Source organism: Artibeus jamaicensis, unplaced genomic scaffold (genome assembly GCF_021234435.1).
Source record: "Artibeus jamaicensis isolate MK-2021 breed Jamaican fruit bat unplaced genomic scaffold, CSHL_Jam_final contig_482, whole genome shotgun sequence".
Lineage (NCBI taxonomy): Eukaryota > Metazoa > Chordata > Mammalia > Chiroptera > Phyllostomidae > Artibeus > Artibeus jamaicensis.
Genome location: NW_026521857.1, coordinates 15,201,146 through 15,227,611, shown reverse-complemented (window position 1 = coordinate 15,227,611; position 26,466 = coordinate 15,201,146). Strand labels below are relative to the sequence as shown.

At 36.6% G+C, this 26,466-nt stretch overlaps 2 protein-coding genes across 3 annotated transcripts in view; one reads left to right on the top strand and one right to left on the bottom strand.

Annotated features, from left to right (window-relative positions):
• GLMN (glomulin, FKBP associated protein) overlaps nucleotides 1-6,099 on the bottom strand; it is a 38,994-nt gene extending 32,895 nt beyond the window's left edge. The window contains exons 1-4 of one of the 2 annotated variants that reach the window (XM_053668252.1): nucleotides 6,024-6,099; nucleotides 5,143-5,216; nucleotides 4,626-4,751; nucleotides 204-320 (exon numbers count right to left, since the gene is read on the bottom strand). In XM_053668252.1, coding sequence (XP_053524227.1) covers nucleotides 204-320; nucleotides 4,626-4,751; nucleotides 5,143-5,181 — 282 coding nt within the window. In that variant the 5' untranslated portion in view covers nucleotides 5,182-5,216; nucleotides 6,024-6,099. Of the gene's footprint in view, nucleotides 1-203; nucleotides 321-4,625; nucleotides 4,752-5,142; nucleotides 5,239-6,023 lie in introns of both variants that reach the window. The other variant, XM_053668253.1, reaches the window with a different exon arrangement.
• A 64-nt stretch (nucleotides 6,100-6,163) lies between these two features.
• Nucleotides 6,164-26,466, top strand: part of RPAP2 (RNA polymerase II associated protein 2) — a 105,755-nt gene continuing 85,452 nt past the window's right edge. The window contains exons 1-6 of the mRNA XM_037162049.2: nucleotides 6,164-6,272; nucleotides 7,028-7,070; nucleotides 12,393-12,507; nucleotides 14,192-14,290; nucleotides 14,468-14,533; nucleotides 17,575-17,663. Of these exons, the coding sequence (XP_037017944.2) occupies nucleotides 6,200-6,272; nucleotides 7,028-7,070; nucleotides 12,393-12,507; nucleotides 14,192-14,290; nucleotides 14,468-14,533; nucleotides 17,575-17,663 (485 nt within the window). The 5' untranslated portion in view covers nucleotides 6,164-6,199. The remainder of the gene's footprint in view (nucleotides 6,273-7,027; nucleotides 7,071-12,392; nucleotides 12,508-14,191; nucleotides 14,291-14,467; nucleotides 14,534-17,574; nucleotides 17,664-26,466) is intronic.

Genomic DNA, 26,466 nt, shown 5'->3' with positions numbered 1-26,466 from the left:
ACAATTCTTATATCCAGAAAATTTAGGGCAACCGACATGGCCTTGCCCATCTAATCCCTTTGCACCTTTCTTCAAAGAGTTCCCTCCTTTATTTTCATGAACAAACAGCTTTCTCACCAAAAACAAAACAAGCATTAAACATAAAAGGAAATTATAAAATACTGATGTGTACCGTGACAGAAAATGTCAGTTTGTTAACTTACCTTTATCAATAACTCAAGCATCAGAAAATATTTTCTTTTATCATCTTCCTTATCATTCCATAAAAGGCATCGAACAACAGGACCAATAAGATTCCAGCCCATATTCTTGATGATGACCTATAATAACATTTTCAGAATGAAGCAAATTCTGCTACCTATAGGACTCTCACAGTGAGGTTTCTTGGAGCTTAGAATTTCCTCTAGATAGAACAGATGAAGCAACAAGTCCTATACCATGTCACCATTGACTTCCTATGGTAGGATATTAATATTTTAATGTAGTTTTTTAATACTTTCACTGAGAAAAAACAAACGAGACTTCACTTTTAATCAGGTAAATTGGTTTTTCCCAAGATTTAAATAAATGTTCTATTTCCAACAAGAAACAGTCTACTAACCATGAGCAAGTATTTAAATTTTTATGGAGAATTTTACTCCCTTGACTCATAAAGAAATTCAGGAATGATCATAAACCTTTTATGGTTCCTTGGACAATCTCTAAATATATTATAATCATGTAACTCTAGGTAAAAAGTGAGAGTGCCATTTGTTAATTTTCTCTCCCCTCATATAAGTTGCCTGTATTTTCAAAGACATTTCAGAATGCTTACTACATAAGTTTATCTTTATAATTAGTGATTCACATTCATTATCAAAAGCACTGATTTTCAAAACTATAATAATATATTGTATTTCTCTGTTTTGCATTCTACTTTAACTCATCAATATTATCAAGCATGTACTATGCCAAGTCTCTGGAATATTCTAGGTGCCAGAAATAAAACAAGAACATGTCAGCTAATAACTCTCTTTAAAGAATTTACATTCTAGTTCATTTGTTTAAAAAAACAAACCACATGCACAAAGACAACAAATAGGTACAAAACCCTCTCTGTGACCCTAATTATAAGGTAATAATGGTGAAGTATAACATATAGCAGAAGAGTCAGTTCCATCTGGAAAGGCAAGAGGGGTTTTCCAGAAGGGGCAATGGCTAAGCTAAGACTTGTTACAGAAACAGAAGTTTGTCAGAACTAGAGTAAGTGGGAAATACATTAAAGGCTCCGCAACAGCCATGTGTAAAGGTATCAGACTTAACATGTCCTAGAGAACAAACAGGGTATGTTAGAATACATGAACACTAATTCACAAGAGAGGAAACACTATTTACATCCTTCCTCATTCATTAACTGGACACTCTAGTAGAAAATTGTTTTATCAATCTGCATGAGTTCCCTATATTTTAATATTGACTTAGGCGTATTTATGACAAATAATTATTTGGGTTTTTTGTTGTCCTTATTTTTACAAAGCAAAACACACTGATTTTTTTTTTGGTGGTCCCTTTTCTGCTTTTGAATCTAAAATAAATTTTCTCCTTTAGATTTATAAACATTGATTTAAGTTTTTCTAAAAAAGATGTTTCACCTTTCTTTTTATTCAGTAAGAATATGTTGGAAAGACAACATAAAATGAAGTTTTTTAAACCGACTTTAAAAAACTAATAACAAAATAACCTTTTTACCTAATGGTAAACAGTTAAACTGAGCTCTCTCTCCTACCAGTTGTTTCTTCTGCCTGGCACACTCTTCTCCCAGACAGTCCCACAGTTTATGAGTATACCCGTTTCCTTCGAATCTCTGTGTAATTTCACCCATCGCAGTCCAACCCCCAACTGTGCTTTATTTTTCTCAGTTATATTTATCAGCTTCTAACATATTATATAATTTACTTATCATGTATATATCCTGTCTTCCTTAGCATTTAAGATCCATAGGGGCAACAATTTTTGCTCACAGCATCTGGAGTACAGCCTATCACAAAACAGGTATTTCATAAATATAGGCTGAAAGATATCTGTTACTTTTAAGTACATTTGATATTCACTGATTTGATATTTGTTCCATTTTTTGTGTGGCTTGAAATTTAATATTCAGGTCTTTACTCATCAGGCATTTCTGTTATGCAGTTAGTTTTTTTCAAAATTATTAAATCCTTATTCCATTATTACTTACTAAATAAGCCTATACTCACTTTTGAAAACTTAACTAGTTCCTGTGAAACTACTTTTCCAACTAAGCACTTCTTTCCCCTTCTACCCTATAGGTGAGTCTCTGAGAATAATTAACTATAAAAGAACTCACAGATTTGAATATGATTTTGTATATCTGAGCTAAAAAAATAATTTTGATAAAATATTTTACAAATATTATCTCAGCTACATGGTATCCAGTCTTTAGGTAAACAGTGAATAGTTATGAGGAAGGGAAGTAAGTACAGACTATCCATAAACTACAACTTGTTTAGTTAAATACTAACAACTTTACAGGGTAAGATTATTCCCTAATTGACAGATGAGAATGCCAAAGTTTAGAGATTACTGACATGACTAATGTCCAACAACTAACACATGCTAGAGCCAGGATTTGCATGTCTATCTAGCTCCAATGCCCATGTTTTTCCCACTATACTCATGGTTTTCAATGGGGTCTATTTTGTTCCATACCTATCAGGGAATATGTAGCAATGTCTGGAGACATGTTTGATCATCATTAAGGGGGTCAGAATTGCTATAAAACATCAACAGGGCCAATGCTGAGAAACCTTGCACTATAGTGTCTTAGGATAAACTATTCATATAGCTTTATTTAAAAAAAAACATTTTACATAAGGCAAATTAACAGTAAGTCTTGATCAATCTTGACTGTGTCACCTGGCAAGAAAACTATGTTCTAGTCAGTTTTAAACAGTCTTATCAATATCTGAACCTTTGAATTTAGCAGACCATAATTTCAAAGGTGATTCTCAAGCTATAAAGACTAGGTAAGCCTCACTATACTTAAATCTATCACAATCACCTAATCTTAAAGTCATGCACAAATCTACATGTTAATCTCCTATTTTTCTCCTGAGCTCAGAACCACTTTTCAATTGCCTGCTGTATTATAAACCAACATTTCTAAAATAAACTTGTTTGTCTCCTTTCAGGGAACTTTCTCTTCCTTTTAGTTTGCCTTTTTATGTTTGGGATATATTGTCCTCTCAGGGGCTTCTTAGAAACCCAGCCGTTTTTTTCACTTTACTCTCTCTCACCCTCTAGTGAGTCCCCTCTAGTCCACTCTTACAAAGCTTCTTTGTAAGAGCTACATGGTGCTAACTGGAGGCAGAGCAGTGTCATTAAGAGCTCTGAAACCAGGCTGCACAGCTCTGAATCCTGGATTTCACATAAAAACTGAGTTACTTTTGGGCAAGTCACTTACCTCTCAGAGTGACTGTTTCCTTAACTACAAAATGGATTTAATAGTAGTACATTATGGGATTCTGGAGAGGCTAAATGAGTTAGCAGAAGTAAAGCACTTAAGACAGCATGTGACACAGAGTAGATACTCAATAAATATTAGCTACTGTTAATTTTATTATTATTAGCTAAAAGTAAAGTGCTTTCAAGGTTATCCTCTGAGAATGCAATTGGGGAAAATCAAGGAATTAAGGAAAACATTAAACTCACTTTATTTTGGGCTACAATGGTACTGTAAGCACATCAAAAAGAAATGTTTTAAGTAAAATGTCCTAATTTTTCAAAAAGATTTTTTTAATTAAAAAAGGAGATAAGTAAGCCTTTAAACTACTAAGAAGCTCTATAACAACATGATTTAAAAGTTTTAGAACTCTTTCAAATACAATCAAGGCACCCTGGATATAATCAGAAGTCAGCAGCATGACTACATTGTGATAGCAACGAAGAAAACTTCTGTATAAATAAACAGCATTATAAATGAAAAAGAGCATTCTAAATGAAAAAAATGGAAAAAATATGGTATTCCTTGTGCCTGAAGACCAATGTTGCCAACACTGGCAACAGGAAAAGTGTCGGAGGAAAAGTTGTTTCCAGTCCCAAAAAGATCCTTTCCTATTGTAGAGAATGAGTTCTTAGATTAATTGTAGCTATATGATATTGGTCAGCTGTCCTCATCATAATATTATCTCACTCGATATTTGGTTTTCCCTATAAATCTGGCTGGAGGAACAGAATGTGCTGATCACCAAAGGTGACTATCTAGTCTGCCTGATGTTTATGTTTCTCAATGCAATTAATGATCTAAATGCCACTTTTGGTTCTGAACCAGAAGTAATCCCTGCTCTTCTAAAGCACTTTAATTATACTTCAATTATAGCACTTATTTCAGTTTTTCTGTCTCTTTATTGCTAGCTGTTTATATGCTTATCTCTTCCACCAGACTGTAAGTACCTTAAAGTATTTGAGTAATCCTAATTCCTTTTTTGTTACCCAGTTTCCTACTGTGAAAAATTTAAGTTGACTCTTATATGTTTGATGAGTAAATGAAAAGATGGATAAATAGTATCACGTGGTTATTCTCTTCCTAGTAAAGACTGAAAAGCACACACAAAGATCATACTTACCTTATTCTTTTCGTTTTGAATAATTTCTAATAACTGGTCTATGTACCCTTCATCTATGCACCTTTGGCCTGCTAACTGAAATAGGCCAAAATCTTCTTCTTTAAAGTCTTGCTCTTCTAGGATTTGCTAGCAAAACAAAGTAAACAAAAACAAACACATTTAGGCAAATAAAAATTCAAGAACTACTTGATTTATTAAATCTGTTTAAATTCTAGGTGAGTTGCACATTAGCATATGCATGAAAATTAGGATTAACCTAATAAATACTTTAGAGAATTATCTTGAAATCCACTGTGTATTAAAATTTTTAAAGGCTATTTAGATGTGTACATCACGTGGAAAATAATCCAATTTGCTTCCCTGCCCTCATACTATTTATTCATAGGTCAACAAAGAGAGCAAGGACTAAAGAAGATAAACAATTTGAGTGATCACAAATGTAATTAAAAATAATCTGTGCCCTCCCCATATTTTGAAAGGTATTTAACGTTAACAAAAAAAAGGAAAAATTACTTACACATCTCTTTATTATGGATTGAAGTTCTTCCACAGCCATTCTTTGTTATTTTTAAGTTTTGATGCTGAAATGTACTAATACAATGCACACTGTTAACTATCAGAAATATTACACTGAAGTATCGTTATATTTCATTCTGAGGAATTATTAGTAAATACAATAAAGACGAAAGTTTTAAAGCTGCAATGTTTTTATTGAAACATAGTGTGTTAACCTAAGAAAAGAAAAATCTTTAAAAAAACTGTTGTGTCTTTTAGGTTTTCTTAAGCATAGTCCTGCGTAGTGTAGTTCTGAAAGATATAACTGAAAAAGAAAAATCCTCTGCAAACATGGACTAAACAAAGCACATTAAAAAGGCAAAGTATTCCATTCCTGAGCACATTTCCAAAAGGTGAGCCTGAAATCAGTTATAATCATAGGGGGTTTTTATACTTTAATGTCCTACTTGACAAAATTTAAGTTCAACACTACTCACCAGGGGTAGTGAAAGTTCAAATGCCCTCCACCCCAAGTGTGACCTGGGCATTTCCCTTAACAGATGCAGTCCCCAAAATAATCCAGTCAGTGAACTCAACCAGGGGCCATCAGAGGGACTGCTTCCCGTTCCCGCAGCCCATCCTTTCCGCGTGTAAACCCGGGCCTAGACCCGCAGTCCCGGCGCAGGTCTGCCGGGTCCTCACGGCAGCGCGCTTCAAAGTGGATAAAACATAGCGTGCGTGCAGGCGGCATCCCAGGGAAGCCATTTCTCCCGATATTGGCCCGCCTAGGCGTTCGGGCCCCACCGCCTCGCCGGCCCTAATCCGCCCGCGGCACCGCATCTCTGCGGCTCCAGGTCCTCTTCGAGCCGCGACAGCCTAGGACTTCCCCGGGGATCTACTTACTATCCGGCCTGTGGCCTCCAGCGTCGTCTTCTACCACCCGGGCAGCGCAGGCCGCTCTCCCGGCCCCGCCCCTGTCTGCCCCGCCCCTTCCCGGCCCCGCCTCGCGCTACGCCAGGGAAGGCGGAGCCTCAGAGGGAGACGCCAGGTTCAGTCCAGACCTTCTGACGCTGGCTCCCATGGCTGAATATGCCAGCCTGTCCTCGGCCCGCCAGAAGTCCCGGGCCCCGCGTGCTTCCCGAAAGGCTGCAGGTAGGCAAAAGGCCCTCTTCCCACATTTGGACCCTGAGAACGAGCCTCTATACAGTTCTAGACTGAGGCACGCGAGTAGCTCCCGAAAGGCTGCCCCAGGGGAGGAGATCTTCAGGGCAGAGAAGGCCGAGAGGGCCCCACCGCCATCCTCGTGCGGTCTGGGAAAGACCTCCGTCCGGCCAGACCCCCAGCTCTTTACACTAGCGTTGTGGGATTTTCCCCGGAATGGGCTGTGCTCCAGTCTCTGTGGGAAAGGGCAGTAGAGGTCCTGGGAGCCTGGAGCGGGGGTCGCCAGAGTGAGCCAGTGACCAGGGCAGCGTCGGCAGGTTGTGTGCTCCTGCCCTTGAGCTTGCACAGGTCCTCCCTCCATTCGTACAGCTGCTCTGGTGCCCTGGTTCCCCGAGGTATGGGAGAACCTCCTTCCCTCTTACCCGGGAGAGAATATTTGCGGGACGGAGAGAGAGTATCCCTGAAAGTAACCACATTTCAGATTTTCAGGAGTGCTTAACTCTGCAACTATGTTTTAAGAGAAAATTAACCCAGAAAGAGGAACATGTTGACTAGGAATGGTTCCAGAATCATTAATTTACAAAAACAAATTGGATTCCTATTTCATTGTACTTGATTTGCACACAGGGTTGGAATATGTGGGAAAGAAGAAAAGATGGTATAGTTTGGAAAGAAATATGGTCTGTAACCTAGTGTATTTGGGTAAAACTTGATCTGCTGTTTTTTGTTTTTGCTTTTAATTATAGGTACTAAACAGGCAAGTACCTTGAAAGAAGATGCTTCTAAAAGGTATGAAAGCTATTTGGATAACTGCATTCGCTTTGCTGTTTGTCCCCTATTAATTGAACCACATTTTAAAACAATTTAATGGGTGCTACCTTAAAGAAAATTATTATCAGAAGGGGAAGATCTGGGAAGCACTATAAATTCTCACATACACTGTTGCGTGCCCCTACTCCATGATTTAAGAAAACCAAAGTCAGACACTTTTAGATTGCTGATGAAGGTATGAGTATATGTAGAAAGGTGTCTATGGGAATAAACATTCCTGAAATAACGACATATTCCTTTTCCACCTTTTTGGACGCTCTCTCTCTTTTTTGTTTTTGTTTTTTTTTTTGTTTGTTTTATATGCCAGAGACTACAAGAAGCCTTTTCTGTTCTTTGTTTATATTATGTCTTTATTTTTAGAAGAAAGTTGACTTGTACTACCTCTTGACTTTTCCTAAAAGCGCAAGATTTATCACTTGTCACAAAAGGTTTCTAGAATAGGGCTAGTCCATGAGTATGAATAAAATAACATGTATCTATGATATTTTATGAAGTATTGACTTTCGCCTTAAGTTACTCATTTTTTTCAAAAATTATTAGTGTAAGATATGCTAGACCTGTTAGGCCCTGAGGATATAATTTTGAAGAGAAATAGACACAATTCCTATCTAATGCAACAGAAATACTAATTATATTCTCAAATAAATTCATAATTACATATTATATTAAGTTTTATAAATGAGGAAGAACTCATAACAGAGTCTAATTTAGATGGACATTGGCAGGAAGGGTGGTGGGTTTTCAGGGAAGGGCTTCTCAGGAAGTAATTAAGCTGAGACCTGAAGGCTAAAGTAGGCATTAACCAGACAGTAGTGAGGAGAGAGAGAACTCCAGCCAGAGATGGCAGTATGTGTGACAAGGTTTGGTCATTTAAGAAAAGGTGCATGAGATGTGCAGGGTGGTGTAAGCATTCTGAGCAAAGGAACAAAGGTACATAGGACAAGGTTAGAAAGGCAGGATTCTATTTATACTGTACCTGGCCGGGGTGAGAAATGTAGATTTTATACATGCAAATGGGAAAATCTTAATAAAGTAATAGGATTTAAGTTTTAAAAGTTTTAAGATGTTAAGGATGGTGATCACCTGGGATGGAGAAATTGGATAGACTTGAGATCTGTTTTGGAGAATACAGGTATATCTGAGAGATATCACAGGTTTGGTTTCTGACCACCACAATAAAGCGAGTTGTAATCATTTTACTGATGGAGGGTCTTGACTTCAATTTGTAAAAAAAAAATACAATGCCTGTCAAGTGCAATAATGTGAAGCGCAATGAAATGAGGAATGCTTGTATTTCCCTGTGGAGCAGCATGATTATATTGACTTCTCTTTGCGTAATATTGTGACTTCAACACAGATCTGACCACAAACCTAAGGAGATTATATTTTACTTTGAGCACTACAGTTTGTGGAATGTAGATAAGCTGAAATGTATTTTGAGTAGATCATACATGATGAAATAATTTAAAATCCATGTGGGTAACCAAATAATTGTTGAGGGGAGTGGTCCTTTATAAATTTATTCCAGCTGCAAAACACCTCTACATTCAGTATACACCTACATCCAGGTGAATATTTTTAAGCCAGAAATTAAAGAACTCTGCAAAAGTATAAAAAATTCCACTCTTAATACTAATTTTTTAATTTAAAAACATGTTTACATGTAATGGGTATATTATTGATAAATGCTTAATATTTTTCTAGCTTTTAATCTTAATATGGTGAATATTGGTAGATGTAACTTACATAAACAAAAGCTCTAATTTTAAGAATGTAGAGGAATGCCGAGACCAAAAAGTTTGAGAACCACTGCTGTTTACCACACTACCTGTCTTTATTTCTGATAGAGGGCAATTGTGAGACCTGGCTATCCATGGGAAGCAGCTGTAGGTATCCACTAGTTAAAAGGAGTGTGGCTGTTAATGCAGGTTGAGATAGTTAACAATTAAATTGGCAATTCCTAATGCAGGTTGTGTACTGGTTTTAGTACATGACATAGCTCTTACTGGCAGCAAAATAAAATAATGTTTTTCATAAAGCTAAATATAGTCAGTATAAAGAACTGCATTTTATTTTTGTTTTTTAATATATTTTATTGATTATGCCATTACAGCTGTCCCATTCCCCCCTTCATTCCCCTCCACCCTGCACACCCCCTCCCACCCACATTCCCCCTTTAGTTCATGTCCATGTGTCACAGATTCTTTAGATTCTATGTTTCCCATACTATTCTTGCCCTCCCCCTGTCTATTTTCTACCTACTGTCTATGCTACTTATTCTCTGTACCTTCTCCCCCCTTCTCCTTCTCCTCCCACTCCCCTGTTGCTAACCCTCCACGTGATCTCCATTTCTATGGTTCCACTCCTGACTTAGCTGTCCTTTTAGTTTGCTTTTGTTTTGGGTGTGGTTGTTAACTGTGAGTTTGCTATCCTTTCACTGTTCATCTTTTTTATCTTCTTTTTCTTAGATAAATCCCTTTAACATTTCCTATAATAAGGGCTTGGTGATGATGAACTCCTTATGATGAACTTGAACTCCTTACGATGATGAACTTGACCTTATCTGAAAAGCACTTTATCTGCCCTTTCATTCTAAATGAAAGCTTTGCTGGATAGAGCAATCTTGGGTGTACGTCCTTGCCTTTCATGACCTGGAATACTTCTTTCCAGCCCCTTCTTGTCTGTAAGGTCTCTTTGGAGAAATCAGCTGACAGTCTGATGGGAACTCCTTTGTAGGTGACAGTCCCCTTATCTCTTGCTGCTTCTAGGATTCTCTCCTTCATTTTAATCTTGGCTAATGTAATGATGATGTGCCTTGGTGTGTTCCTCTTTGGGTCCACTTTCTTTGGGACTCTCTGAGCTTCCTGGACTTCCTGGAAGTCTATTTCCTTTGTCAGATTGGAGAAATTCTCCTTTATTATTTGTTCAAATAAGTCTTCCACTTGTTGGTCTTCCTCTTCCCCTTCTGGTACCCCTATAATTCGGATGTTGGAATGTTTAAAGATGTCCTGGAGGTTCCTAAGCCTCTCCTTATTTTTTTGAATTCTTGTTTCTTCATTCTTTTCTGTTTAGTTGTTTCTTCTTTCTGGTCCACTCCATGATTTGAGTCCCAGGTTTTTTCCCTTCACTATTGTTTACCTGTGCATTTTGCTTCATTTCACTTAGTGTAGCCTTCATTTATTCATCTAATTAGCAAGCAAAATCAACCAATTCTGTGAGCCTCCTGATCACCAGTGTTTTGAACTATGCATGTAATAGGTTGGCTGTCTCTTGGTTGCTTAAAAGTATTGGCTGTGAAGCTTTGAGCTGTTCCTTTTGCTTGAGCCATAATTTTTTGGTCTGGTTGCACCTGTTACGTATATCGGGCAGAGACTTAGATGTTCACCATGGTGGAGTAACCCAGTTGCTGGGTTATGATGCTGTATGTGGGGGCTGGGTCAGAAAGGGAACAATGGCGCTTGCTCCACTCTCTTGGATTTCAGTCCCCTCTGCTGCTTCCCACAAGCAAATTGGGCCCTTGTGGTGCTGGTTCCTGGGTAGGTGGGCTTGTGTGCATTCTAGGCACCTGTGGGTCTCTCCAATGAACTCTCCTGTGAGGCTGGGAGTTTCTCCCAGCACCTCAACCTCCACAGGTGTTTTCAGTTGGTGTTTTTAGGCTTTATTTCCTGGCACAGAGGCCTAAGGTTGCCTGGTCTGTCTTGCTGCCCGGTTTTTGCCTGGTTTATCTGCACACAAATGTGTGACCTTGGTCTGCTGGCCGCCTTGCACACCTCACTGGATCTGCTCATTTGCTCCCCCTGCCACCTGTGGGCCTAGGTCTGGAAGCCACCACTTTTTCCTGCTGCAACCCCTCTCCACTGGCCACCAACTGTCCCCCTCTTACCGGTCTGGATGAATGGTTCCTTGTCAGACCTCTGTACAGTTCAATTTTCTGTCTGTTCTAGTTGTGTTTTTGTTTCTAAATCTTTGTTGTTTTTAAATTTGGTTGTGCCAGGAGGCACAGTGTTTCCACCTACGTCTTCGTCTTGGTGGGAAGTCCCAAGAACTGCCTTTTCATCTGTGTTCATGTCTTTTATACTTCTTTGATCTAAGTATGGCCTTTCTGAAATGATGGGAAAACAGGTGTTAGCTGTAAATTTATTCTTGTTTTAATGTCCTTATTTGTTACGGATTGGCAATCCCGTATCAGTGCTACAAATTGTTTGTAAAACTATTGCTCCAGGCTAGATATTGGAGTCTAAAGTTTTAAAGGTACGGAGAAAAGCGGAGTGTATTCTAGGTCCAGTTATGAGAGCCCCATCAAGGTCCTGGAGGCCAACAAAGGTTTTTCTAGTAGGCAAGTGCAGGAAAGGAGCAAATTCATCACCAGGATAGTTGGTATCTTTGATGATATGGCAGTGATTCTCAACCCTGGTACACACTAGTATTTACAGTGCTTTTAAGAAGACACCAATGACCAGGCCCCATCCTCAGAGATTCTGATTTAATGAGCCTGTAGTGGAACCTGGCCATAGTATCTTTTTGAAAAAAAATCTCTTCAAATGATTCTAACGTGCAGCTAGGATTGAAAACCACTGCCCTAGGGCCATTGTTGGGTCCAATAGCCTGTGCTTTTCCGTTCCAATAATGTGTGGGGCAGGCAAAGGCTGACAGAGTCCCATTGGTGCCAGGACAAGGGCCAGCCTTCTTAGGAAGATTGCTGTTTTCCTAAACCATAGTTATATGGTTAAATAACTATAAACCAATATAGTTTTAATAAGACTGTATGACAAAAAGTAAACCCTTCTTTTCTGTTGTGATTCTGTCCTGTCAATCTGGGCCATCTGTTAACTTTTGAGGTAACACAAATTAATTTTTGCTTGTAAGAAACAGCCAAAATTATATTTTTCCTCTCTACTCTCTTATTTATAAGGATTTTGGAGGAAAACCTCCCTTTTTAGGTATATACAAAAGTAATAAACTCTAACTGAAAAAAGATTTCACCTCATTTTTGTTCTTTTTTTCCTGTAGGAATTTCTCAAGTTATTTTTTGTGTGTGTGCTCTGGGTTCTGGAAATCAAATAATCTACCTAAGGTGGTCGACTTCCTATGTGCACAGTGCAACAAGTAGCTTGTTTCATTTTTGAAAAATATTGGGTCAAAAGTAGCAGAATGAAAAATAGAAATTTAAGTAGCAAAAGAGTAAGTTGTTAGTGTTGTATTTAAAAACACTAGAAAATTGGCTGTGATAAAACTATAAGTAAGGTACTGTGTATATTTTAAATCTTTTTTTAATTTTAGGAAAGCAGAACTAGAAGAGATTGTGAGAAGGAAGATTAAGTTTGAGAGAAAAGCTCTACGTATTGTTGAACAGCTTTTAGAAGAGAATATTACAGAAGAGTTCTTAAAGGAATGTGTACGTATTGACAAATTATTGCTTTTGTAGTAGAAAACCTTTAAATCTGTGCAACATGAAACTTACTTGCATTATTGAAATTTTAGAATCTACTCTCAGTCACCACATACAGGTAACATGCAGTATAATTTGTGCACTTAAAAATGATTATTTATGGATTTTTTTGTACAATGATTTGAAATGCACTGGTGACAAATTACATGCCTTAGTAGTAGTTGTTTTAACCAGTCTGCTAATCTCACATGATTTTCATCATGTGCACTAATATCTCATTGTTATTTTCTGTATTCTGTATGTTGTCCTATTTTAGTAACAGAAGGTTATTTTCATTAGTGTAATTCATTAATTTGGATTTTTTAAAAGATTTTATTTATTTTTAGACAGGGGAGAAGCGAGGGAAGGAAGCATCAATGTGTGGTTGTCTCTCTTGCACCCCTACTGGGGACTTGGCCTGCAACCCAGGCTTGTACTTTGACTGGGAATCAAACCAGCAACCCTTTGGTTTGCAGGCTGGCACTCAATCCACTGAGTCATACAAACTAGGGCAAAAAACCAATTTTTTAATTTACTGATTTTAGAGAGAAAGGGAAAGGGGGGGAAAGAGAGAGATACATTAATATGTCGTTCCACTTATTTATGTATTCATTGCCTGATTCTTGTGTGTACCCTGACCAGAGATCAAACCCACAACCTTGAAGTATCAGGACGATGCTCTAAGCAACTGAGCTACCTGACCAGGGCTGGATATTTTAAAAACCTCACATATAGAGCCATTATGACTCAACAAATAACAAGAAAATTACAATCTGCATTTTTCCCCCTAAATGGCTCTATTGCAATAAAATTTTGAATGAAAATTTATATTATATATTCATAATTATTGAGAGAAAAAAATTAAAAGTCAGGGCTTCTGTTGCAAAAGTAATTCTTAGTGTGGCTCAGAGATTTTTCTAAACAAGAGGAATATAAATATAGTATTTAAATTGATATAGGTAACTGCATCAGAATCTGCATAATGACTCTAAAGATAAACATAAACCAGAAATGCTTCATTGGAAAAAAGTACCGTATAGTACTCTGAATAAAAAATTTTCAGTCCCTTCAAGAACAGAACTTCAAAAATAATGTCAGGAAGTAGGATTATTTGAACAGGAAGATGTCAATAGGAAGAATTTGGTGTTAGCTTACAACTATCACTTCACCTTCCTCCTGTATAGTTTTTTCAGAAGCTGGAAGATTTTGCACAAAAATTTGTATAGGACTTACAGTGACCTTTGATACACTTTTTTTTTTTAAGATTGTGCTTTAAAAATAGGTAAAATTATATCTTATTATTTTATGTAGTTTATTTTTTGAATAATACTTTTTAGAAATAAAATAATATCACCAGTATTGCACCATAGCTTCTTTCTGCCTCAGAATTATGAACTGTATAATCTACAAAGGTGCATAGTCTACTGTGGCAGAAGTTTTTTGTTTTTGTTCTTTTTAAATAATTGCTAACATTTTTGAGTACTTACTGTGTATCAAAACCACTTTTCTAAGTTCTTTTTCTATATTTTTCTCCTCTGATTCTAACATTAAACCTATGAGATAGATACCATTATTGCTGTGTTTTCAGATGAGAGCTAAATGAACTCTTTCCAATAATCTGGGTGGGGGTGTCCCTTTTATTTCATTACAGGGGAAGTTCATCACACCTGCTCACTACAGCGATGTTGTAGATGAACGTTCTATTATCAAGCTCTGTGGTTATCCCTTATGTCACAACAAGCTAGGAATTGTAAGTAATTTTTATATAGTGAAATTTTAAATTTTTATGTATATCAAAATACTTTGTAGGAAGAACAAGAAGTGAAACTGAGGCCACGAACTAATGATATGATATATAAATAGCTTGTAACACAAGTTCAAATTTATTACTTGAGTTCTTTTGTAATCTGTAATGTCTTTTCTTTAGGTACCAAAACAGAAATATAAAATTTCTACCAAAACCAACAAAGTATATGATATTACTGAAAGAAAGGTAAGTTTAAAGTATATTTTCAATTTGGCAGTTAATTTTTAATATTATACTAAATGAAATTCTAAAAACAGCTTTAAAGTCTTGCCTTTTAGAAAATAGTCATATTAAAAACTTTTTTATTTGTAGATATTTTATTCAAGGTGTTTTAAGACATTCCTTTTTTTTTTTTTTTTAAGATTTTATTTATTTATCTTTAGAGGGGAAGGGAAGGAGAGAGGGAGAGAAACATCAATGCATGGTTGCCTCTCCTCCATCCCCCACCAGGAACTAGCCCACAACCCAGGCATGTGCCCTGACCGGGAATCGAACTGCGATCGTGTGGTTCGCAGGCCCGTGCACAGTCCACTGAGCTACACCAGCCAGGGCTGTTTTAAGACAGTCTTTGCTTATGCTTTAATTAATTCTTGAACTTTAAAAATTAAGTGCTTATTGGCACAAATTCAGGTAAGTAAATCATGGAACAGAATAGAGAAGAAGAAACAGACTTAGCACATACGTGGACACTTGCTAGATAAAAACAGGAATATTATAGATCAGTGGAGAAAGGATTTATTACTCCATAAATTGTACTGACACAATTAGTTATGTATATGTGAAAAATGAAAATTCACGTTTATCTCAGTGTACATGCAAAGATCAATTTTAGATTAATGAAGGACTTAAGTGTAAAAGACAAACCTTTTTAAAGTTAACACGGGAGAACATCTTTATAAACTTAGACTAGAGAGGATTTCTTAAATAAGAAATTATAGACTGTAGAGGAAAAGCTGATAAATTTTTCTCCATTAAAATTAATATTTAGCCCTAGCTGGCATAGCTCGGTGGATTGAGCACAGGCTGTGAACCAAAAGGTTGCAGGTTTGATTCCCAGTCAGGGCCACATGAGAGGCTACCACACATTGATGTTTCTCTCTCTTTCTCCCTTCCTCCCCCTCTTTAAAAATAAATAAATAATCTTTTTTTTTTAAAGGCATCTTTTTAAAAAAAATTAATGTTTGCTTGTTAGAGGTTTCCAAAAAAGAGTGAAAAGATAAGTTCCAAATAAGGAGGAATTATATTACTACCATATCTGACCACAGATTCATAACCAAAAGATATAGTCTATAAGAAAAAGATAGATAACTGAACAAAAATTTTATGAAAGAAACTTGAATTACTAACGAATGTGTGAAAAGGTACTCAATCTTAGTCAGGAAAATAGCAAATAAAAACACACATGAGTTGTTTTCACAGTTTCCAAATTAACCAAATTATAAAATCTGATGGTATTAGTAACTGTGTATACTGCTGGTCAAATAAAAATTGGTACAACCTCTTTGAGAAACTGGCATTATCTAGTAAAGCCAAATTTGCGTATTGTTTATGACCTGCCTTTCTGTTCTTTGGTATGTATCCAAAGGAAGTTCTTGCTTGTATGCACAAGTACATATGTATATGAATATTCTTAGATAAACAAAATATTGTATATGCATAAATGGGATGTTATTTACCCCTAAAAACTTAAAAAGGAGGAAATTCTGATACTTGCTACAATATGGATAACATTTAAAGACATTCTAAGTGAAGCAAGGGAGCACAGAAGTACAAATACATGCTTCCAATTATCTGAAGTAGCTAGAGTAGTCAGATTCATAGAGACCAAGAGTAGAATAATGGTTGTCAGAGGAGGCAGAAATGGAAAGTTACTGTCGAATGGGCGTAGAGTTTCAGTTTTGCAAGATGAAGAGAGTTCTGGTGATTGGTGGTGATGGTTGAACAACAGTGAGAAGATACCAGATGCCATTGAACCATACACTTAAAAATGATTAAAAATCATTGAGTTGGTAAATGTTGCATATTTTACCACATTTTTAAAAAATTTGAATAATTGTAAAAAAAGAGTTCATGGTAACTGTAGTGATTGCAAAAAAAATTAGAAACAACTCAATTGTCCATAAACATTAAATAAAGGGTAGAGTACTTACACAATGGAATGTAATACTCAGTGTAAATGAATAAGCTACAGCTTTGTGAAATAATCTCAAAAAACATAATGTGGAACAAGAAACAATAAGAATATATAACAGTATGACTCCATTCAGGCAAAGTTTAAAAGGTAAAAATGAGTGGTAAATTTTATAAGATATATGAGGCCTGTTTGGAAAAAGTCCAGCCATTATTAATATAACAAGAATGGTTTGCATGACATTGATGTAATCTAGCAGCCAAGGAGAGTGGACTGGAATGTGCATGTGTGAACAATGATGACTTCACCGTACTGGTCAGTGGGGGCAGTAGACGATGTTGAATGAGCATGTGTACAGTGTGGCCATCACATTGAAAAGGACTGAGTGAGTAGAGCAACAAATCTGCATCAGATTTTGAGTTAAGCTTGGACATTCCTCTGTGGAAACTATTTGGATGAGTCAGAAGGCCTCAGCTATGGGCAACTGGTGGTTGGCAGCTTCATCACAACAACATGCCTTCTCATGCATCGTGTCTTGAGTAGAGTTTTTTGGTGAAACATTAAATTACCCAGGTCACGCAACCCGCCTCCAGCCCAAATTTGGTGCCCTGCAACTTCTAGCTTTTCCAAAAACTAAGATCACCTTTGAAAGGTAAGAGATTTCAGACTATCAGTGAGATTCAGGAAAATGTGACAAGGCAGCTGATGTGATTAGGAGAACTTTGAGGTCCCAAGGTGCCTACTTTGAGGCATCATTGTGTTGCAGTACAGTGTTTCTTGTATTTTCTTCAACAAATATCTCTATTTTTTATGTTACATGGCTGCGTAACTTCTGGACAGACCTCAAAACTAAAATAAAGCTAGGAAACAAGTGACAAAATGTATGATAGTGATTACCTCTTGGGGTGTGGAGCATAATGCCATCAGGAGGGTCACATAGCGGCCTTCAACAGTATTCAGTCCTTACACTGGGTGGCAGATTCATGGGTTTCATTATTTTCTTTGAACTACATATTTATGTTTTATGCTCTCTTCTGTATATATGTTGTGTTTTACAATTAAAAAAACCCTAACTAGTTTAAAATTTTTTTTTCAGTGTTTCTGCAGCGATTTTTGTTACAAAGCATCTAAGTTCTTTGAAGCACAAATTCCTAAATCTCCAGTGTGGGTTCGAGAAGAAGAAAGGTAATTTAAATCATTATGTTCATTCACATATTTGAAATATTTTTCTCCTTTTTGAGGTATGCAGAGAGTAGGTTTAGCTGCCTTTGGAATGTTACCACTGTATACATTTTAATTGTGGGGAAATGGTTATATTTTAAGCATAGCTGTTAAGGATTTTATGCTTGAAGTCAGGAAATTCATACAGATGTTACTTCTTTGTTGCTTTAGCTTTAATCACAAAACCTGAACTTTGCTTCCTGTTAGAGCAGTTATTTCTTTTTTGTTAAAGATTTAATTGATTTTATTCAGTGATTCATGAATCAAGTATCATCACATCTAATGAACACAAGAGTGCTCTCAGCCAGTTATTTATTTTAATATTTCCATAAATATGGTAGTCCTGGAGTAAGAATGTTAAATTTTTCAGAAGATACTGGATCTTGAGATCCAACTTAACTCACTTTTTTGTTAGGAAACTATGTACTAAGATAAAAAAGTTTAGATTACTAATTTGTTCAATCTTTATTAAAAATCAGTACAATGTTTTATAATTTAAAGAATCCCAATTGAGAGTCACTTTTACCAAAAAAACCACCAAAAACCAAAAAACCTTTATGGACCTTCCTGGGATTTTGCCTTGGCAAAATATTTGAACATTTACAACATTTTAGTAGTTGCCAAATTTGAGAAAAAAATTTATTATTGCAGGGCAAATAAATGGCATAATCTTATAAAGACAGTAACAAGAAATATTGTTATATAATTAAACTATATTGGTTAGAAATTCCAAACAAAGGCTTAAATTAATGAGGTAGTATACCAGATAATTTATGTTTGGTAGAGAATATAACAACATAAGGCAATATTATCTGTAGTAAAATAGGATCTGTACTAAATATAGTCAATGACATAAATGTACTGAGATGCAAGTTGGTGAAAGCTCTTTGCCTATAAAAACAAAACAACTTCGTCTTCTCGGATGCACAGTATGACACTACTGTGCACTCACCTAATATCAGTTGTACCGATGGCAGTGTCTTTGTCGGCAGACACCTTTACCTAATGATTTATTACTGTGTGGTTTAGAATATGTCAAATAAATTTGGCCTTTGTTATTTGAATTAAATGTAAAAGTGACTAAGTTGTTCATTTCTTATGTTTGATACTATCATTTGGAGGATAAAAGATTGTAGCACTGTCCAAGTTTACAGTGAAGCTGGGAGCACCTTTTAAACTATTATTCTGTTTTTCCTTTCTTAATATTTCTTTCACCAGAGCTGCCCATTGCTTCCTTAGCCCTGCATTAGCAACATACTTCATTTCATACTGTTAAAGCCAGTGGCTCCTGACGTTCTCCTTAACTGTGCTTCCAAACATATCTTCTCTACTTCTTCCACTTAGCCCTTTCATTTAGCCAGTCATCGTATCTGCTTCGGCTGCTGCAAAACCATTTACCAAACCACCTTTCCCGTCATCTCTGTTTTCTTCAAATAGTTATTGTTACTCCTTTAGCTATTTTAAAATAGGTCTTCCCTCTGACCTTTTTCTAAATCTTACCATCTTATGTTCAGAATGACTACTTTTTCCTAAAATATGAAGCTCTGTCACTTTACATTTGTGGTTTTAAAATTCTACCTTATAAATATATATGCCATCCCCCACCTCACTAAAAAAGAATGATGAAAATGGGTTTGGTTTCCCTAATGTAAGCTAATCAATTGAGTTTACATTTAAAATGTGTAGTATGTACAAGGTTACACACATGAATGAAGCCCAGTCTGTGAGTTTAAATTTAAATCTCACTGGGATGGCCAAATAAATACACATGAGTGCAACAAATTAGTACCTATTTTAATGGGGACCTGTTACGTAAGTAGTGAGAATAAAACATTTGACATTGAGCCCTGGTTGGTGTAGCTCAGTGGATTGAGCACAGGCCTGTGAAGCAAAGGGCTACCGGTTCGATTCCCAGTAAGAGAACATGCCTGGGTTACAAGCCAGGTCCCCAGTAGGGGACACATGAGAGGCAACCACACATTGATGTTTCTCTCCCACTCTTTCTCCTCTTCCCTTCTCTCTGAAAATAAATAAATAAAATATTAAAAGAAAACATTTGACAATGAAAAACTGTAAGCAGATATGAGAAAATAAACTTGTAGGAGTAAGTTGGAGTATTGGAAGTAGCTAATAAGGACATTAGTTCACTTGAAGTAGAAGGTATGTTTGGGGGAAAAAATAGAAGATAATTATATATAACAAGGGGCCAAACTCAGTTTGGTACATCCTCAAGCACTGGGGAGCCATCAAATGTTTTTAAACGAATTTAATCTGGCATTGGCATACATGAATTAAAAGAAAGGATCATAGTTAAATAGCTAAAAGGGCCCTCGAGATAATTCAATCCAAATTCTGTCAAACAAGCTCAGAAAAAGTAAAAGTATTTCTTAAGCTATTGATAGATTCTGAACAAGGCTAGGATTCTTTCATCACATTCTACTTGATTGTAAGGAACCAGGAGTAACCTGTAATTACTCATGGTTACTGTACACAGTTGTCACATTGTGCAGAGTGTACAAGGAGTAACCCCCCTGCAAACCTGGAATTTGCTTATTAAAAATTATGTGTTCTTACATGTTTGAACTTCATTCACCTTCAAAGTACTCTCCATTCGATGCAATACACCTGCTGAGATTTTTTTCCACTGTTCAAAACAGTTTTTGAACTCACTGATTTTGATGACTTTTAGAGTTTCTCCCGTTTTTTATTTCACCTCTTCTACATTTGCAAAACATTTCTCTGTGAGGACTTTTTTCATCCAGGGAAACAGAAGTCACTTGGGGTGAGATTAGGTGAATGGGGAGGGTGGGTCATGGATGTCATGCCATTTTTTGGTCAAAAACTGTTGAATGCTCAGTTGCTGGTGTGTGTGGATGCACTTGTAATCACCCATCGCAATATGGCAAACGTGTTGAAAGAGTCTTCAGAAAAATTCAGTGAAGCTTAACGCAGCCTGTCACTGAAATGCCAGCTGGTCCACTGATACTGAGGGGTTCCTAGAACACTCACCTAGTGGGGAAGTGTGTCCTACAAGGGGCCCGCCCTCCAGAAGCTAATTCCAGGTTTCTTTTGGGTCCCTCCTTGTAACTGTAGCTCTAATGTATATGTAATACTTGCCAGTATATAACCATATCAGTATCAGTGTTACCCTGATTTCTAAATTCTATAGGCAAGGATTATGTCAGTTTATTTAATGAATCCACTAGATGTCACTGTGTTTTCACAGAGAATGTTTGATAATTATATGTTTGCTAATGACCATAATTCTAGAATTCAGTATTTTAAAAAGTTTGTCTAGTTATTGCACATATAACAAACTCAACAGAAATGTGATATTTTAAAGAAAGTCTGTTCAAATATGATATGGGGTATATAACATCCAGAACCTATTTTCTTTTAAAGCGGATAAAAAAAGGCTTCTTTCAAATGGTGGCATTTAGTATTCAATACAAAGGTATTTTTATTAGTGTAAACTGAGTCATCATAATAAATCATATCACAGTGATTTAATGGTAGTTATCTTGTTACTAATGTTAATTATTGAGTAATAATTTAATAATCATAATTTTAAAGTAATACATTTTAAAACATACCCAAAGAATTAATATTTTATTGCAGTTACTTCCAAAATTTTTTACTATAATAAATGCATGTTACATTATTATTCATCACATACATATAACAAGTTTTTATGAAACAGTACTTATCCTCACTATATGAAAAGCCTCTGATATTTTGTACTTGACTGTAGCTTTTAAAAAATACTGTTAGCAACCCACTGAATTGGTTGTCTTGATCAGCAGTTTTAAGAGCACTGCTTTATTGGATCTAGATTAGGGTTTTTTGTTTTACTATAGAAAAGACTCTTACCAGCACTAAGCCTCAGTTTCCTCATTTGTGAAGTAGAAAGTTGCATTTAAGGTCTTAGTTCCCTTTAGTTCTAATGTTTTACAGTTCATAGTCAATCCGCTGCTGTAGTGAAAGTTTTCTAGATAAGGAAATGTCTTACTTATAGATAAAAATTAAAATTATTAGCATAAGACTAGGAAAACTTATCCTACCTTGTCATTGTGGGGAAGTCTGTCACCTTTAAGAATTTAGACTAAAAGTTACTGACTTAAATAATTTTAACACTTCACTCTGTAAAAATGAAGGCTGTTAAAGGATTGGATCAAAGTTGTTAAATTACGAAGAAAAACCAGGAATGCTTTATACTATGTCCAGAACAACTTGAAGTTGACTTCTGCAGAAACACATGATCTTACACACCATTTGGAAATAGAATACTGAATTTAATTGACACAATTTGGTCTTTCTTACATTCTGGGGAAAGTATAAACTTTTTCACCAGACTTCCGCCAAGATGGAGGCGTAGGTGGAAACACTTCACCTTCTCATACAACCAAGTTTAAAAACAACAAAGTTTTAGCAACAAAAACGCAGCCAAACCACAGAAAATTGAACTACATGGAAGTCTGACAACAACGAACCCTTCAGCCAGACCGGTAAGAGGGGCAGAGTCAGCAGCAGAGCGGGGTCGGGCAGGAAAGATCCACCAGACTGACCCAGGCCCCCTACCCAGGTGCACCAGCAGCCGTGGGCAAATCCCAGTTGTGGAGAAGCAGGCAGACTCACTGAGGGCGCAAAGGGGTGGACCCACTGAGGGCTGATCACAGTCACACATTAGCACGCAGATAAACCAGTGAAGGAGCTAGCAGTGAGATGGACTGCGCAGGCCCCAGCGGCAGAAAGTGGCAGAGGGAACCGCCATTGTCCCTCTCTGACCCCGCCCCCACACACATCGTCACAAACCAGTGACCTGGGTGGCCCCACCCTGGTGAACAAGTAAGGCTCCACTCCTCGTATGTAACAGGCACAAACAGATCAAAACATGGCTCAAGAACAACTCAGAGCCCCAGAGCCAATAAATCTAAGTGATGAAGAAATAGCCAAACTTTCAGATCCACAGTTCAAAACACTGGTGATCAGGATGCTCACAGAACTGATTGATTTTAGTCACAAATTAGAGGAACATATGGAAGCTAAACTAATTGAAATGAAGGGAAATACATAGGAAACCAATAGTAATGGAAAGGAAACTGGGGCTCAAATCAAAGGAGTGGACCAGAAGGAGGAAAAAAATGACCAAACAGAAAAGGATGAAGAAACAAGAATTCAAAAAAATGAGGACAGGCTTAGGAACCTCCAGGACATCTTTAAACATTCCAACATCTGAATTATAGGGGTACCAGAAGGGGAAGAGGAACAGCCACCAGTGGAAAACTTACTTGAACAAATAATAAAGGAGAACTTCCCCAATCTGACAAAGGCAATAGACTTCTAGGAAATCCAGGAAGCTCAGTCCCAAAGAAGTTGGACCCAAAAAGGAACATACCAAGGCACATCATCATTACATTAGCCAAGATTAAAATGAAGGAGAGAATCCTAGAAGCAGCAAGAGATAAGGGGACAGTCACCTACAAAGGAGTTCCCATCAGACTGTCATCAGATTTCTCAAAAGAGACCTTCCAGGCAAGAAGGGGCTGGAAAGAAGTATTCCAAGTCATGAAATCCAAAGACCTACAACCAAGATTGATCTATCCAGCAAAGCTTTCATTTAGAATGGAAGGGCAGATAAAGTGCTTCTCGGATAAGATCAAATTCAAGGAGTTCATCATCAGCAAGCCATTATTATATGAAATGTTAAAGGGACTTACTTAAGAAAAAGAAGATAAAAAAATATGAACAGTGAAAGGACAGCAAACTCACAGTTATTAACAACCACACCTAAAACAAAAGCAAACTAAGAGGAGAGCTAGATCAGGAGCAGAACCATAGAAATGAAGGTCACATGGAGGGTTAGCAACAGGGGAGTGGGAGAAGGAGAAGGGGGGAGAAGGTACAGAAAATAAGTAGCATAGACAGTAGATAGAAAATAGATAGGGGGGGAGGGCAAGAATAGTATGGGAAATACAGAATCTAAAGAACTTGAGACATGTGGTCATAAACTAAAGGGGGGGAATGGTGGGGAAGCAGGTGTGCAGGGTGAAGGGGAATGAAGTGGGGAATAGAACAACTGTAATGGCATAATTAATAAAATATATTAAAAAAAACAAAACCTTTTTCACCAGATTCTAAAATACTAAAACCTATATTTTCTCTTCCAATGCCTTAGATTGTTTTATACCATAATAAAGCTCACTGTCTCATTGATAAAAATATATAAATATATTTAAGAAACATCTAGACAAACTTAGGAATTCTAGCTCTATATTTCTGTTGAGGCTTTGGAGTCATAAGGGTCTTAGAGGCTTTCTAGGCCCTCATATTTTTTTTAAGGTATGAAAAAAATATTTGCAGTATAGCCTTAATGTCATGGAGAGCAGTAGTGCTTCTCACAAAATGTCCCCTAATGCCCTGTCAGAGACAAAACATTGACCTAGATGGCCTGGGTCATGATGCAGTATGATGCTTCTCATGTTGTGAGTTAGAAATTTTTTACCACTTGGTGGCCAGAAACAGACCACATACAGTTGTTCCTCTGAGACAGTGTGCTCATTTAGATAGTCTGTAGGTGCATTTATAAATTCTCTTTGGTTAACTTTAGTCTGACAAGTCTTTGAAGGAGGGAGGTTTCTTGAATTGTAACCTAAAATATCAGGAGTTAAAACTAAGAAGGATGAAGGTTAAGAATCAAATTATGATTTAAAAAATCAAATAGGAGTGAATGGTTAATGCTGACAGAGCTAAAAGCGCCATCATGTGGCTCCGAATAGGGGATTTTCACACACACACTTCTTGGCAATAAACATAGTGTAATCTCAGAGGTGCGGAAGCCAAAAACCTCTGCAGAACAACTTTTGTAACCTCTTCCTGAACAGCCAACTCTGTTGCTTGGTGTACAGAATAAAAACTTTTATCTAAATCAGGTTTTAACATGTCTCAAGTCACATTTGAAAAATACCCACTACAAGGGGCAATTGTAGCCTGCTGCTTCTGTTGGTTTATATATAGTATATGTGTTCCCAGTGCTTAACAGATGTGTGTACATACATACATATATACAAAGGGATTTTTGGTATATTATTTCTAGTTTTAGACTTATTTGGCTAAGGTTACAATTATCTAATTTATACTTAGTGAAAGTAACATGAAAACATTTATGAAGAACAAGCTTGAGGGTGTTAACACGATTACTTTTTTGTTTTTTGATTTGAGCTTATCTCAGTTAAGTGGAGAATTATTTCCAGGGCAACATAAATTTTGGAAGGAGTAGATGATACTTAGAAGAGAAGTGACACTTTTGTTTCACAGGCCAGCACTCAGTGCACTGAGCCATAACAGCCAGGGTCTGTAGTGACACTTTTAATGAACAAATAGCTTTTGAATTTCATCTGAGAAATGATAGAAGAGAAGAGCAAGTTAATGTGGTGCCTCATTTTTAAAATGGCTCATAGCAAAAACAAACAAGTTTTATACTGAACATTTTATCCGAGACCTAATTAAATTTAAATTTATTTTAGTGTTAGGTGCCATTTTCATTTTGTAGATTGGGAATCAGGGAGTGTATTAAGGTCACTCATAAAATATCTAGAAACAATGTTTAGTGTAGGTTTTTGTGTTTGTTTACCTATAGTTACCTATAGGAAAAATGAAATAAAGGCAAAAAAATAGCTTGTAAACTATATCGAGTTCTTCGAGAGGGGTTCAGCAAAGGTGGTATCCTCACAGTTTTCTTGAGTCTTTTCTGACTTTGGTTAGCAGTGGCATGTTGTAGAAAGAGCTTAGACTTTGAAACACCTAAACTCAAATCCTAGATTTACCACTTGTTAGCTGAATTGACCTTAGGAAGTCAGTTAACCTCTCAAAGCTTCAGTTTTTTCCCTTATAAAAAGTTATGTAAGTTATGTAAGGATTAAATGAAATGATATACAAAACCACCTAGCATAAAATATGGGAAGATAAAAAAGTTCTGGAGATGGAAGGTGGGTATGATTGCAGAACAATATTAATTGCTTAGTGCCACTGAACTGTACACTTAAAATGAGTTAAAATGGTAAATTTTGTTATATATTTTATCAAATTAAAAAAATCCACCTACCATATAGTGGACAGTTAACTACATTCTGATTTTCTCCTTCTTTAGAGATTGAATTTTCTTTTAACTCAGTGTTTTTCTCAAAAAACAAACAAACAAAAAAAAAACCCAAGTTGTATAAAAAAATCCACCTACCATATAGTGGACAGTTAACTACATTCTGATTTTCTCCTTCTTTAGAGATTGAATTTTCTTTTAACTCAGTGTTTTTCTCAAAAAAAAAACAAACAAACAAAAAAACCCAAGTTGTATAACTGGAGATTTCTCAACCTATCTTAAATCCTATGCATGATTTAGAATAATGTGTACATTTTGATTACCCTTTGATTCAGCCATACTTGAACCTCATTCTTATTTGGAACTATTAGCCTCCAAGATCTTGAAATGAGAGCTTTCCGTCTCTGACCACAACCTCTATCTCATCTACAGATATCACTCTTGAGTGTGCTTTGTGACCTCGTTTTGACCTCCTGTCTCTGCTTAGCTCTGTTCTTCTAGGTTGGCAGACCCTCATTAAATTCGTTTCCTGGAGCTCTGCTGTCATCAGTTACAGTCTTGTCCTCTAATAATCCCAGATTCTTTCTCCCTTACCTTCTACCATGTCCGCCTTCACATGTCATCCTTTTTCTTCAGTGCCTAGGTTGCTAAACATTATTGGGTAAAGTTCTC